Below are 13,325 nucleotides of genomic sequence, written 5' to 3'. Positions count from 1 at the left end.
AGAGAGTTACTTTTGCTAAAGATTCACAATCAGTCACATACTCAATGCACAACGGTGGTATATCTTGTGTGAGAGATTGACTTGTGGAAGAGGTGATGCATATTTTGTCATTACTTTGAAGATATCTAAATGGTGAAAAATGATCAATGTTTGCTAATAGCAGTTCGAAAAAAATAAATTGTATAAATAATATTTAATTTGTGGTCTATACATTCATCTTTTGAACTACAAATCTTCTGTATTAGACCTAGCACTTGGGGGGGGGCTTAAAAGTAGAGTTATTAAAAAAAATATGAAATGGAGTATTGAATGGGAATTTACATATTATGTGACCATCCATCTCAAACCGCTCGTAAAGTCGGCAAATTGTATTTTGAGTTACAGTCCAAAATGTGCACAAAACTTGTATTCAAAATGTACCTAATAATTGTCCTACAAGTTTCTCATTTCAGTCCAGTCAAATACCAATCTTTAATCCTATTGTTGAAGAGGATAATAAGCTTATACTTATAGTAAATAGCTTTAGTCTTTGTTTGGCTAAATCCTGTTCAAGTGGTGGGTTAACCAACAATTAACAATGAGAGGCCATTCCTGAACCTCGTTGACTTGGGGATGATTTGAAGTGACCGCCAATTATGACCATTTGATATTTAATACCAGCAATATAGAAAAACAGATATATTGAAACACCAAAATAATGTACCTTTTTACTGAAGGAGCAAAGTTTAACAAGCCATAACTCCGCTTCTGGATATCGTTTGAAGTCAAATGATATATCATTATAAAGCTTGTTACATATATTTTCTTAACACGGAAGAGGGCTCCAAGTAGTGCACATCCAAGCCTAAAAACAAATAAAATAGAATTAAAAAAAAAATTAAAAAAAAGATCAAACTTCACTCACTCTTGTTATATTTTATCAGAGACATGTATTCGGCTGCAGAACACATGCCAGGAGAGCCCCTCCTAGGCCATCCAGAAAGTTAAAATCCATGAGCATCTGAGGACTGGACCTGGACTCCACCACATACCCTGAATTAAATACTTTGCTTGGACTGTTTTCTTAATCATTTTTCAAACCTATGCAGCCACTATTTATTTACTGTCCCTGGACTCCACCTGTTACACGCTGCATTCACCCAGTTGCATATGTGGCACTCCAGGTTCATTTCATTTCAGACAGTAGCACTTCAGAATATCCATATGAAAATGCCAGCCCTAAACAAAGCTATCACTTGAGTGGAAAATCAAGACAAGACCAAGAATCAAAAGTCGCAGCGGAGAACGGAAAATGCATGTCGCAATGGAAAAACGTCTGATGACTATGCAGTGGAACCTTAGACAGGGAGAGATTCTATTGGTGTATATTTACATCTTTTTGTATCATTTCTTTACAGTATTCCAGGTTTCTGGCATTATTGGAAAGGATCACCCAGCAGCCCTATGCCAAGGAAGCAGAGGAATATGTATGGCAATTTAGAAACAAAATGCAGGCTATTTCCAAAAGAGAAAAGCAACCAGTAAGTATACAGGCATAATTGACATCAAATAAAAAGAGGTTAGAGAGTTTGAACTCCGCCATGTCTATGGGTCGTCTCGGACCCAGCCGGCTTGTGCTCCATCGTCATTAAGCAAGCCACCTGGGAACATGCAGGTGATGTCTCTGATTGGTCAATGACAAATCCCCTTGTTTTATGGAACTTCAACTTGTGATTTGCATATTTTTTGAAAAGTGAGTTCTTTTTTCTCTTTTCATTAAAAAAAATTAAAACCTATTTTAGAAGCTTAACTTTCTGTTACAAAATGGAACTTGAAGTTTTGTGAGTATATTTCTACTTCTGGATTTGAATTTAGGCCAATCAGTCAATCAACCAATTAGAGACATCGCTCGCTTACATGTCCCTAGATGGTTTATTTAGTGACAAAGGAACTCAATCCGGCTGGGATGGAGGCTAGTCTGTGTGTTGCCTGTGGAGTGCAAACTAGAGTACCTCTGGATTATTTCATTAGTTTTTTACATGTACCCAGCAACTGTCAAAATCATTTGATTGTAATGTAAATGTTGACTTCTCTGATTGAAAACCTGAATACAAAACCCACCCAAGTCCATGGAAAGTGACTTTGAGAAAACTAAAAATCAAATGTGTATCATACATGCTGGCTATACATGTACATACATGCTAGATTTCATATGCTCAATAGACGCACGGACATAGAGGGTGGATTTGGGTTCAACTTTTATACATAGGATAGGGCTATGTATAAGTAACAATTTCCCATGCTTAACTCAATTCGGCCATAGTATGAACTTGGGTAGGTTTTGTATTCATGTGTTCAATTGACTCATGTATTACATGGAATAAGGCTGCAACATACAAAGATATTAAAACGTTTAAGTCTTGGGTCGATGCAGGGATGATGCTGTTGATTGGACCATGGACCTTTAATTTTTATGTGTATAAATACAAAAACATCCACATATACTCTGATCAGCTCTTAATAGGCGGGACTCATAACATCGTGGATTGATACAGAATGGCGTACACACAGCTAGGCGCAGAACCTCACGCGAACTGCGCTTTATGCGTTTCTTGAATTTACTGCGTGCGTAAGTTGGAACTTTATTGACTCGCGCAGTAACAAAAACGGAATAATTCCCGCCTATTAAGAGCTGATCATAGTATAGTCATATATTTTCTTGTCATTGCTATCAGTGTTCATATTACAAGTTTCTATCGCACTCCTCTACAGATCCAGTATGATGAATCAGGGCGAGGCTTTGCATTTGGTAAAGGCATGAAAAAATCGGCGCGAGCTTCAGTGATAATCAGAGACCAGGGCAGTGGCAAAGTTGTGGTTAATAATACATCGTTTGTCAAATTTTTCCCGGAATTACAAAACAGGTGAGTGAAAGACTGAGTGTTAATCTCAGAATCGTGTTAATTGTATTGTATTGTATTTTATTTCACTCGAAAAATCATGGCCAAAGGCCAAATTACATGCGGTTTACATTTTTAAAACATTAAGAAACATTTATAATCAACATGGAATATTGCACATACATCATAAAACATCAAAACTACATAGATAATCAAATGGGGCATTATATGTAAAAAATTAAAACAGATTTTTGAGCTTAACTCAGAATAAAATGAAAATGCATATTGATTTCATCCTCGAGCAGTGAAGCAACATAAATATAATACTGAGATGCTAAAAAAGTCATACTAAAAAAGTATACTGCATACGGCACATGACACCCGCTACACAACACACGCCCACCTGATCAGGCCGAGCTCACATAGGAGTATAATTATAGTCTCAGATACTATGTGAACTCAGCTGGACCGAACGGGCGCACAGCGAACACCGTACACCGCATACAGCATAACCCATGTGAAGTCAGCCTAAGCAGCAGAAGAATCAGATAAACTGGAAGCTGGCAAACACATCAATGCTTATTATTTAGAAGCCTGCACATGAATGGGATGGGGCTATCCCCATATCTCTTGGTTCTTCCTGATAGACTTTTGTTTGTCTTAATCTCATACTCCTGTTCATGGGGAACCAATCAGAGTATCTTTCTGACTTGCAAATTCAACAGCAAATTTGGTACAAAGTTGTAAACGCCTGCTGGACAGTCTTTGGAGTCCAGTAAGTTCCAAAGCTTCCGTGTAGGAATCATACTTGATACCCAGAATAATTTGGCAGGCACGTTTCTGGATATTCTCCAGCCTTTCAGATTGCTCGGCAGTCAGATTACTATGCCAGACTGGGTGGCATATTCTACCACTGGGCGCACATAAGAAACAAACACAGAAACTAGGTCCTCAACTGGAAGTCCAAATCATTTCAAACGATTGAGCATATATAGCCTACGGCTACCTTTGCTGATCATATTGTTTACCTGAATATCCCAACTCAGATGTGATTGGATGCTAAGACCCAGAATTTTGGTCTCAGTAACCACCTTAAGCTCCTTCCCACCAATCTTGAGAACAGGTGGACTAGGTGGGCAGCGCTTAAAGGTGATCTGCATCGCTTTGCACTTTGAAAGGGTTAAGCTTGAGGTAGTGACTGTTAGCCCAATCATCAAGGTCCCGAACATCCATATCAATCTTGCTTGGCTTATTGGTGGTACGGATCTCTGCAAGGCTCATGTCATCAACATATTTTTAAAAACTGGGGTCCTGGCATTCACAGCAGCGCTGTTAACCATACCGATGAATGTGATAGGCCCGAACTTCGTACCCTGGGGTACTCCACAGGAAAGAGTTTGCCAATCTGATGTGGCAGAGTGATAGTGGACTCTTTGCCTCCTTGACCTGAGAAATTCTGCAATCCAGGGAATTATTTCAATCTCACACCAAGATCACACAGGCTTTGGATGGCAAGGGTGTGGTGTATGCAATAAAAATCCTTGGAGAAATCTGTTACCACCAAACAGTCAATGCTATTGCACTTATCGGTACCTTTGTAAAAAATATCAAGCAATCCAATCAAGCACTTGGTGGTAGAAGAGCCCATGATACTGCCATACTGATGGCGATCAATAGAATGAAACATATCATCAAGTGCCCATTCAGAAACAAATTCTTCGCACACTTTAGCTAAATGGGCAGTTAAAGAGATATGCCACAGTTTAGAGATCGTGGCAGGCATTTCTGTGGGAATAGGGGCTATGGTGGCATCCTTCCAGACTTGTGGGATCTTACCCTCTTTGAGAGATGAATTGAATATGTCGGTAACAGGTGTGCTAAACTCACAAGCGAATTCTTTCAAGAGTCTAATGGGAAGATCATCAGGGCATGGTGATTTGCTGGCATTGAGTTTGCTTCACTTACCAAACATATCCCAAACATGAATTTGAGGGGGAGGTCTGGAAGGCAAAAATGCAGGAAGATCTTTGTGTGAAAGTTGGGGTCTGCTCTGAGAGACAGAAGCAAAGCTTTTGTTACTGGCTTCTGCAATACCTGTTTCATCATTCTGTGAAATACCAGGAGCAGCAATTAATGGTGACTGCTTTTTGTTTCTTTGTGATTAATTGTATACCGGTATGCCAACCAGCAGGGTCACATGTTTTGAGGTTCTGGAGGCGGTCCTTGTCAGTTGTAATAGAACTTCTTTGCACAATCAATATAAAGGAGGTCAACTTTATTCCGCAGAAAACGCATAAATACATCTTCTTTTCTGCGAATCAAACTTGCAGTTTCTTGATAAGATTTAGAAAAAAATTTCAGGTGTTATCCACAGCTTATCTGATGTGTAATTTGATAACTTTGGTGGGAAAGTGCCATTCAATGGCTTCATGAACAGTGGAATAAAAGGCATCGGCCTTGTCCTCTGTATATACTAGTAGCATTGAGAACCTCATCCCATGTGTGACTTGTAATCCACCTACCAAACTCATGGATGTCTGGTTTCAGTAATGGCCTAACTGTTCTTTTAATTACACGACCTGGGGTTCTTACAGCACCTGAGGGTGACCAATAGATAGTGTTATGATCACTTTTTCCCAAAGGGGAACACACATTAACACTTCCTGCACAAATCCCATAAATGGGAATATTCCCTTCCTTGCGTATGTAGGATGCCTGCCATGGCATGAGTGGCCATCTTGGATGTACAGTATAGTAAAGGTGAATTTAATTTTTTTTATTGGGTGACAAAAAAGAAGAAGATTAAATTAAGTTTCAGTGTCTTTTGTGTGGTTCATTACTGTCTCATAAATTGCATCCTGTGCAATAGAACAACTGTCCATAATCATGGCATAAATCATGAGTAATGTCCAGTAACTTTTTCATTAAGTTCTTCTTAACACAACTTAAGAACACAACTGTTCATTATAAGTTCAAATCACTGTTCGGAGAAAATGCATAGTCCAACATGGTGAACAATGAACCAAATATGTTTGTTCTTTACATGCATTTATAAACTGCTTTTGGTTGGGTTTAGCAAAACAATGATAAAGTCTTTTAATTAACTTTCTGAATCGATAACTTATGATTCGGGTAACTTTCAAAAACTTCAAAGCACAACTTGGTGAATGTTTTTGTCTTTTTCAGCATTTATAATGTGCAACAAATATGCTCAGGGATGTACTCAAAATTACCCTGTTTGTCCCTGTACAGTCAAATCACCTAAATATGAGACTATTACAAATTGAATTTGTCAGTGCACGGCTTGGTTAACGTCTTTCACTTGTAACTTGAGTCTCTGCTGGTTTCGCTGCACTCTTGCTGGTTGTTGATGTTGGTAGTGGTACACTGGAGCTTGCAGATGGTGCTGATGAAGCTGGTTGCATTTTATCAGTTGCTCTGGTCTGAATACTTGGTAACAGAAATGGCTGAAGTTCCACATGAATGCCATTTCAAGTTTAAAACTAAAACAGGGGGCAAATACCTTCCATTTGACCTCTACAAATTGGGCAAGTCTTATTCTGTGCACAAAGCTGACTGCCACATTCCTTACAATATTTATGAGCACAAGGGACAACAAAGTGTGTTGCGGTCCTGTCAATGCAAACTTGGCAAATGGTAGATTTCATGGCAACAGTTGGTGTACCAGCAAACACCACAACAGATGGAGGGTCAGCATCGGTATTTCCAGAAGCCACAGTGGCAGTTCTTGTTGCAAAGTCAGCAGTTCCATGCATGGCAGCTGTAGATCCACCAGCAAGCTCAAAAATAACCAGGCACACGGAGCCATTTTATATTTTTAAACCCAATGGTCATAACATTTTGACTCCTGGTCCACACCAAAATCATATGAACCAGGCTCTACATTTTGTTTTAAATAGAGCCTGGTAGTTCAAGCAGGTTTTTTATTTAATGTGTACAATTGAAATTTAAATGACTCGTAGCTCTTTGCTCCTGGTTCACTAGATAAATCTCAGGACCAGGAGCTGCTTTTTCCAAATATGTGGCTCCTGCTCCAGATCTGCTTATTTTGGGGCTTGTCCACCAGGTGCAGAGTTAGCAGTTCCTTGCCGCATGGCAGCTGTAGATCCACCAGGTTCAGAGTTAGCAGTTCCATGCATGGCAGCTGTAGATCCACAAGGTGCAGAGTTAGCAGTTCCAGATACAGGTTCGTCACTTCCAGATATAGCACCTTCACCAATTCCGAAGTCGGGAAGTTCGCTGCCTGACGAAGAGTCCATAGAATCGCTGAACACCTTCTTTGTACAAAAATCAATTCTCTTCTTATCCTCTGAATATTTGACCAGACTGAAGTCATCTTCTGCCACTGCATGCCCTTGAAAATTTTCAAGATGTGTCATGAAATTACCAATGGGCCAAAGTTGGACCTTTACTTAAGTACATCATTGTACGATGAGTCCCTTTGTAGTATGGTCCTTGGGATCATCCCCCGTTTTGAGATCACACTTGAGTTTACATCTTCTTTTGTACATTGTAGTTCATCCACCTCATCTGCAGGCGAATTGTAGGTAGAGGTTTCTTTTGCCACATTCTTCTTTCCTACTTTTCGGCGGATAGATGACAACACTTTGTTAAAACTGGACTCTTCATTTTCATCATCTGTATCAGACCTTGGTGGACATTTTCTTTTTAGGCCACTTGTCACTGGTGTTGTCACTGTTGATCCAGTAGCTATTGTCTTGCCATGTTCAATGGACTCTGAGGCTTCTGATGACCCTGAACAGGAAACTTTTCTAAATCTCTGCAGGTCTTGGATTTCAGTGAATTTCTCCCACTGAACCCATGCATCAAAGTCTTTTTCAAATACTTCCAGAAATTCTGTGTTTTCATGGATATCCAAAAACTGATACAGATTTCATTGGGTTTGACGTGAAATACCCTTTTCGATTTCTTTCCTTGCAAAAGAACTTTGCATTGCATTGTCTTGCTAGGCACACCGTCAGCATTTTTTTCACCCTCGGACAGGCTCATGGTGCCATTTGACTTGTCCATCGTGGTTTAGTTGGTTTCACATACACCACAGATATTGGCCCTATTAGAGTGAAAAAGCATCCAAAATTCTTATTATTTTCCTTAATTCTTTTTCTATTTTAATCTATTTCTTGAAAAGCACTTTGCCACAAATCCCCTTTTTGATGTGCTGCATCACATATATGGATAAAGAACACACACATGATCGTCGCTTCGTGAAACCGTGCTGGGCATCAGATAGGATCTTATTCGCAGAAAGGTGACAAATCACTGCGCAGTGATGTGTTCACAGAGTTTGCACAGTAAAGCAGTCAAGGAGATGGGTTGGTAGTTTGCAGCATCTTGTTGGCTCCCTTTCTTATGGATTGGTACAATTAGAGCCTTCTTCCATTGAGATGGGACTCTGCCCTGGTCGATTGAGGCTTGGAAGAGGAGGGTGACTGCCGGTGCCAGTTCTTCTGCCGCCTCCTTCAGGAGCATGGCTGGGATGCCATCGGGTCCTGATGCAGAAATATGTGTGTAGTATGTAATAGGGGTGGCACATGAAAGATCCTGGACAGTGTTTCTATAGATTGAAAACAGATGTAAAAAAATGCATTAACAAATGGATACAAGATTGTGTGGTTGTGCATTTTGAAAGACCTGCAAATGAGGATGCAAACCTGAAATACACAGGCTCCTTTCCCTACAAGTGTGTTGCAAACAATGTAAAAATGCCATGTCTTGTTTGATGGGTTAGGGTCAGGTCTCAGTTTGTTTGTAAAACTTCAATTGAATCCATGGTTTGGAGCTCAGCTTGGGGCATGTGATGTTATCAAGTTTTTTTTAAACCCTTGTCCTGTAGTGACGGGCTTTTGACTCTCTCCCAGTCGGGTTTTCACACACCCCGTTCAAACCTTTTTGTTAAGAATGATGACGTCTTCAGATAGCTTTTTGAGTGGGTGAAAACGGCAGCGTTCTAGGTTTTGTTAGAGCTTGGTCTGTGATGTTGACCAATTCTAGTAAGAGATTGTATGGTTTCTCATGAATAAGAGTCATTAAAAATCTTTTTCTGCACAAAGGGTGTGTGCGAAGCCATCATCACCGCTTCTCATGTGACCAATCGACCGGAATCAGTAACCTGATGATGTCCAATGGTTTCGTATAAAAGGTTGTGTTAATGAAACATAAGTTTCAGTATTTGATTTAATTTTTGAACTTTATGTATACATAGAGCATACATAGAGCATAGGGCGTCCGTCGGACTGACTGGATAGGAAAATATATAAAGTTATAAGATAAAGTAGCCCGTCTCGGACTTGCGGACGGGCTCAATTTTACATATTGCATCATGCTGCATGATGGTCATTAACAAGCTTTAACGTAAATGTATAAATTATATAGAGCATTTGTTGCTATGAAAAACTATGATGATATATACATGTGCCTACAAGCACAACACATTTAATTCTTATTGAATTGTTATGTATCCATTTTTGACACACCTTCTTCTTCTTACTTCATGCAGGGTACAAATTCTGTTCCCTTTTAATTTTGTCAACATGGTGAATCGATTTGATGTTGAAGCTACAGTTGAAGGCGGTGGTCATACAGGACAGGCAACGGCCATTAGACATGGAATATCACTGGCATTATCTAACCATTTTGTAGATGAACACACTGTGGAACAAATGAGACAAGGTAGGTCCAAAGACGTTAGACCCAAAGAGTACCGACTCGGAATTAGGCCTAAAAAAAAAATTGTTGTGTTGCCCTCAACCGCCCGGTCCTAAATCCTGAAAAATCAGGGTCGGCATTTTTTTTTTTTTTTTTTTTTGAATAATGATTTTAACAGATTTGTTCAAAAAATCTATGTTTTTCACTTAAAATTAATATTTTATAGAAAGACTAGTCTTTGATGTCTAACAGGTATCCAGAAGTCAGAATTGACAAATATCCCAGAGTTGAAGAAGCATTATTTAATATTTGAGGAGATTTTTAAGAACTGAAGGTTTGAAAAAAAAAAAAAAAAAAAAAAAAGAAAAGAAATCCGACCGTCCGCCTAACTTTCCCATTTTCTCACTTGAGGGCAACACAACAATATTTTTTTTTTGGCCTTACACTGCATAATACTTTGGTAAATCAGACATCATCGTTGGGCAGGAAAAACCTCCTATGTGCTTTTGGCCCCTGAACATGTTTAAAACAAAACTGCCAACAGGTTACATAGGAGGTTTTGCTTTAAACATGTTCAGGGGCCAATGACACATAGGTTTTTCCTGCCCAACGACCACATTGGTTTGTCATGCATGGACTAAAATAGAGTACCTCTGGCATTTATCGGCAAAATCTGATATTGTATGATAATTATGGATTTTCAAGATTGAGCGTTACAAATGTATGTATGAATAGCACAACACATTACCATAATGCTCCTGTCACTTGTATGATGCACTATACAACCCCCTGGAAAGATGTGTCATGGGTGGGTCATTTACAGTGAAATTGTTAATGCTGGGCATTGTCAAGGAAGCCAATGGTCAGTCACAACATAACGACGTAAGTGCGTCAATGTCAATCACTTTATCTGGGTGCATCAAATGTCTGTCATCAGGGGTTTCGCAAGCTTTCAAAAGCAATACCGTAAACGTTCGCCTAATGGCGCACCTGGGCTCCTTTGTCTTGGGGTAAATTTCATGTACAAATAGAGAGATCCCTCCTTTAAAAAAACCCAACAAGAATTAAGGGTATGTGCCCTTATTTGCTGGTGGGATTTTTTATGTGAGGGCACTTTTATCTTGTGTCTAAAATTCCAGTTATGTCAAGGGAAACCATAGCGCCATTAGGCGAACGTTTACGGTATTTCAAAACTTGAAAGTATAACAAGCTGTCCATAATAATTATGCTTATAAATCATTAGTCCAATTTACTTGTAAAGAAGCAGTTAAATTTGTAAAATTTGAAAAGCACCAACTTTCATTCAACCGTTATAACTTTCTTCATTTTGTCATGAAAGTGAAGTATCAACTTGCTGTTCACAATTTTTAACATGTTCATGTATAAAAATGTTATTGTTCTTCAATTGATGATGTTAAGTTATGGTCAATCTTTCTTTCTTTCCGGTTCTGTTTTGTTGTTGTGTTTACCTTTCAATTATTTGTTTGTTAAATACACAGACATCATCATTAAATCAAACTATGACTTACGACATTAATTTTTAATTATTTTTCTTTTTATCTCATTATTCCTCACAGCTGGCTTATTAACACGAGATCCAAGAATACGAGAGCGAAAGAAACCCGGCCGAAAGGGAGCCCGTGCAAAATTCCCATGGAAAGCAAGATAACATAAATAATGCACACCAACTGGTGCTGTCTATATGTACTGTGTTACATTGTTTTGAAAAATGTCTGTTATTGGGACATACATGTACATGAAGGTCAAAAACAGAAATGTATGATACAAATGACTTGTATTTGTAGGTAACTACATGTATAACTGCAATTTTGGACAAAAAGGAGGTGTGAAATAAACAGCATGTTGCAAAATGACAATACTTTGTAAAGTTTATACACTGGGCATTATTAACTTATGTCCTAAATGATACCAGATGTGTGATACTCATGCTTATTAAACAGGCCAATAAAACCTTCTTGGAAGTTGGAACTTTAGATCTTTGAGATTTGTTTTAATTTTGCTGATGACAGTGAGATTATGCAAAAGAAATTAACACTTATTTCAAAATTGACAGGGATGGAGTTCAATATAATGGTTGGTTCCAAAATGTGATAATGCACCTGAGCTTCAGTAAACCATATTAATTGTATGGCATAGCTTTTTTAAACAAAATGCCACATATACAATAATATGTTGTGGTTGAATGAGTTTTTGCAATGTAAATGATTGCGTTTTCCCAAGTCTATCACTTGAAATGTGACAATGCTATGCAATATTTGTCAACTAAAATATGCTCTGCCCATAATATGGACAGAAATCTCAATCAGAATCATGTATATAGCAAAGAAAATTGGGGTCAAAACAAGCTTTGTACGTTGAGCAGATGTGAAGTGTTGCATTCAAGACAAACTTCAATGCCAATTAATTATACTGATCTGCACATAAAAACATGCAGACAAAGTTAAATAAAGATGAAATAAAACATTCAGAGATTACTAAATAAGATTTGTTGTGATGCATGTATTAATCTGTCTAGTATTAAAGAGGTTGCAAATTCATTGCTGCATGTGGTGACCTGGTTTTGGGATTGTAGCGGAAGTGACAATATTTTACAGCCAATTTACTGCATCACAGTGTAATTGCAGTGGAGTATGAATGAGCCTCAAGGATGTTAGGGTGGTTTGGATGGAGGTGTGCTATATGTGTTGCCCAGAAGAGGCACAGAAGATGTGGAGGATGGGGGTGAGGGTTTAGTGAGCAGCACAGGGTTATTCCAGGTGAAATCCATACACCCCAACGGAAGACATGACCTTAATCGTCCACACAGGGAGTTTGAATCTCAAATGGGGATACATAAATGGGTGACTCCATTTGAAATCTACACCCCCTGTGTGGGAGATTAAAGCCATGTCGTCCAAAAAGGGTGTATGGATTTCGAATAGAATGGCCCAATTGATTCCCTGCCCCTGTCTTGCTCTCCTCCAAGACTAAGAATTTTTGGAGTACAAAATCATGTGACAACATTTTCGAATATGGAATAAAGCATGACCTTAAGGTGGTACTACACCCACTGTTAAATTGTGTGAATAATTTTGCATTTTTCTCATAAAATAACTACACTAGTGACAAAAGTTATGTATATTTATAGCGGCAAGGAATCCAATTACTTCACTGAAATTTCAATTATTTAAGACAAGTGGTTCATTATATATGTCAAGAAATGAGGTACATTCTAGCGGTACCTCTTTTCTTATCATAAATAACGTACAGCCTGTCTTGAGTCACTGAAATTCCAGTATAGTAACTGGATTCCTTGCCCCTATAATATACAAAACTTTTGTTACCTGTGTGTTATTATTTGTTGAGAAAAATGCAAAAATAGTCACAAATTTATCAAGGGGTGTAAAGCAACACCATTTAAGTGGCACAATTCATGTCTTATCACACATTTGGCAGTTCTGTATTACACACTAAAGGTTTGGTTTGATTAGAGACAGTCTTGGAAATAAGTCGAAATGTTGAAGGGCCATTTGAAGGGTCAGAATTTTGAACAGAATCCGTGAATCGATTCTCACAGATTCTCGTAAACTGATTTGCGTGAATCAAAGTTAATTCTCGCAAACTTTTATAGTTTACACAGGAGTTGATTTACATACATACATACATCATTCAAATGATTCCCGCAAATTTATTCTACAAGAATCAAGATTGATTCTCGCACTGTGAAACAAAATTTTAACTCTTGCTTTTGCCCGTAGG

At 38.5% G+C, this 13,325-nt stretch overlaps 1 protein-coding gene across 1 annotated transcript in view; it reads left to right on the top strand.

The window, feature by feature from the left end:
- The window catches only part of LOC140157116 (small ribosomal subunit protein uS9m-like), a 46,627-nt gene extending 34,542 nt beyond the window's left edge, over positions 1-12,085 (top strand). Inside the window, exons 7-10 of the mRNA XM_072180192.1 lie at positions 1,398-1,520; positions 2,752-2,903; positions 9,418-9,590; positions 11,144-12,085. Of these exons, the coding sequence (XP_072036293.1) occupies positions 1,398-1,520; positions 2,752-2,903; positions 9,418-9,590; positions 11,144-11,235 (540 nt within the window). The 3' untranslated portion in view covers positions 11,236-12,085. The remainder of the gene's footprint in view (positions 1-1,397; positions 1,521-2,751; positions 2,904-9,417; positions 9,591-11,143) is intronic.
- The last annotated feature ends 1,240 nt before the right edge of the window (positions 12,086-13,325 follow it).

This window comes from Amphiura filiformis, chromosome 7 (assembly GCF_039555335.1).
Source record: "Amphiura filiformis chromosome 7, Afil_fr2py, whole genome shotgun sequence".
In the NCBI taxonomy this organism is placed as follows: Eukaryota; Metazoa; Echinodermata; class Ophiuroidea; order Amphilepidida; family Amphiuridae; genus Amphiura; species Amphiura filiformis.
This window is presented reverse-complemented; position numbering and strand designations above follow the sequence as displayed.